The sequence below is a fragment of the Myotis davidii genome, unplaced genomic scaffold (assembly GCF_000327345.1).
Source record: "Myotis davidii unplaced genomic scaffold, ASM32734v1 scaffold17, whole genome shotgun sequence".
In the NCBI taxonomy this organism is placed as follows: Eukaryota; Metazoa; Chordata; class Mammalia; order Chiroptera; family Vespertilionidae; genus Myotis; species Myotis davidii.
Window position 1 is genome coordinate 78,167 of NW_006288624.1, and position 331 is coordinate 78,497.

Sequence of the window (331 nt, forward strand, 5' to 3'; positions counted from 1 at the left end):
GCCGCAGGTCTGCCACGGCCTCCAGGGGACCGGGTGCCCTCTTCACCCCAGAGGTCTCTCCTGCCAGCCCTGCTCACCTCGATGACCAGGGGCTCCGAGGTGGGGCCGCGGGCATGGAGCCGCTCCGGTGCCAGGTCCCCCTCGGCACCCCGCTCGTAGTGCAGGGTGGTGCTGGCCACGGGCAGGGCGCGGGCGGCCTCGATGGTCCAGTGCCCGTTGAGGTAGTACTCCCCCTGGATGCTCTTCACCGCTGTGCAGGGCGAGCCCCCCATCAGCTGCCAGAGCCGCCAGCCCCCCTGCCAGAGCCCCCACCTCCCCCGACCCCTGTCCT

General features: G+C 72.8%; 1 protein-coding gene across 1 annotated transcript in view; it reads right to left on the reverse strand.

The window, feature by feature from the left end:
• PAPLN (papilin, proteoglycan-like sulfated glycoprotein) overlaps positions 1-331 on the reverse strand; it is a 49,564-nt gene that overhangs the window by 30,927 nt on the left and 18,306 nt on the right. Inside the window, exon 11 of the mRNA XM_015562003.1 lies at positions 78-292. Coding sequence (XP_015417489.1) covers positions 78-292 — 215 coding nt within the window. The remainder of the gene's footprint in view (positions 1-77; positions 293-331) is intronic.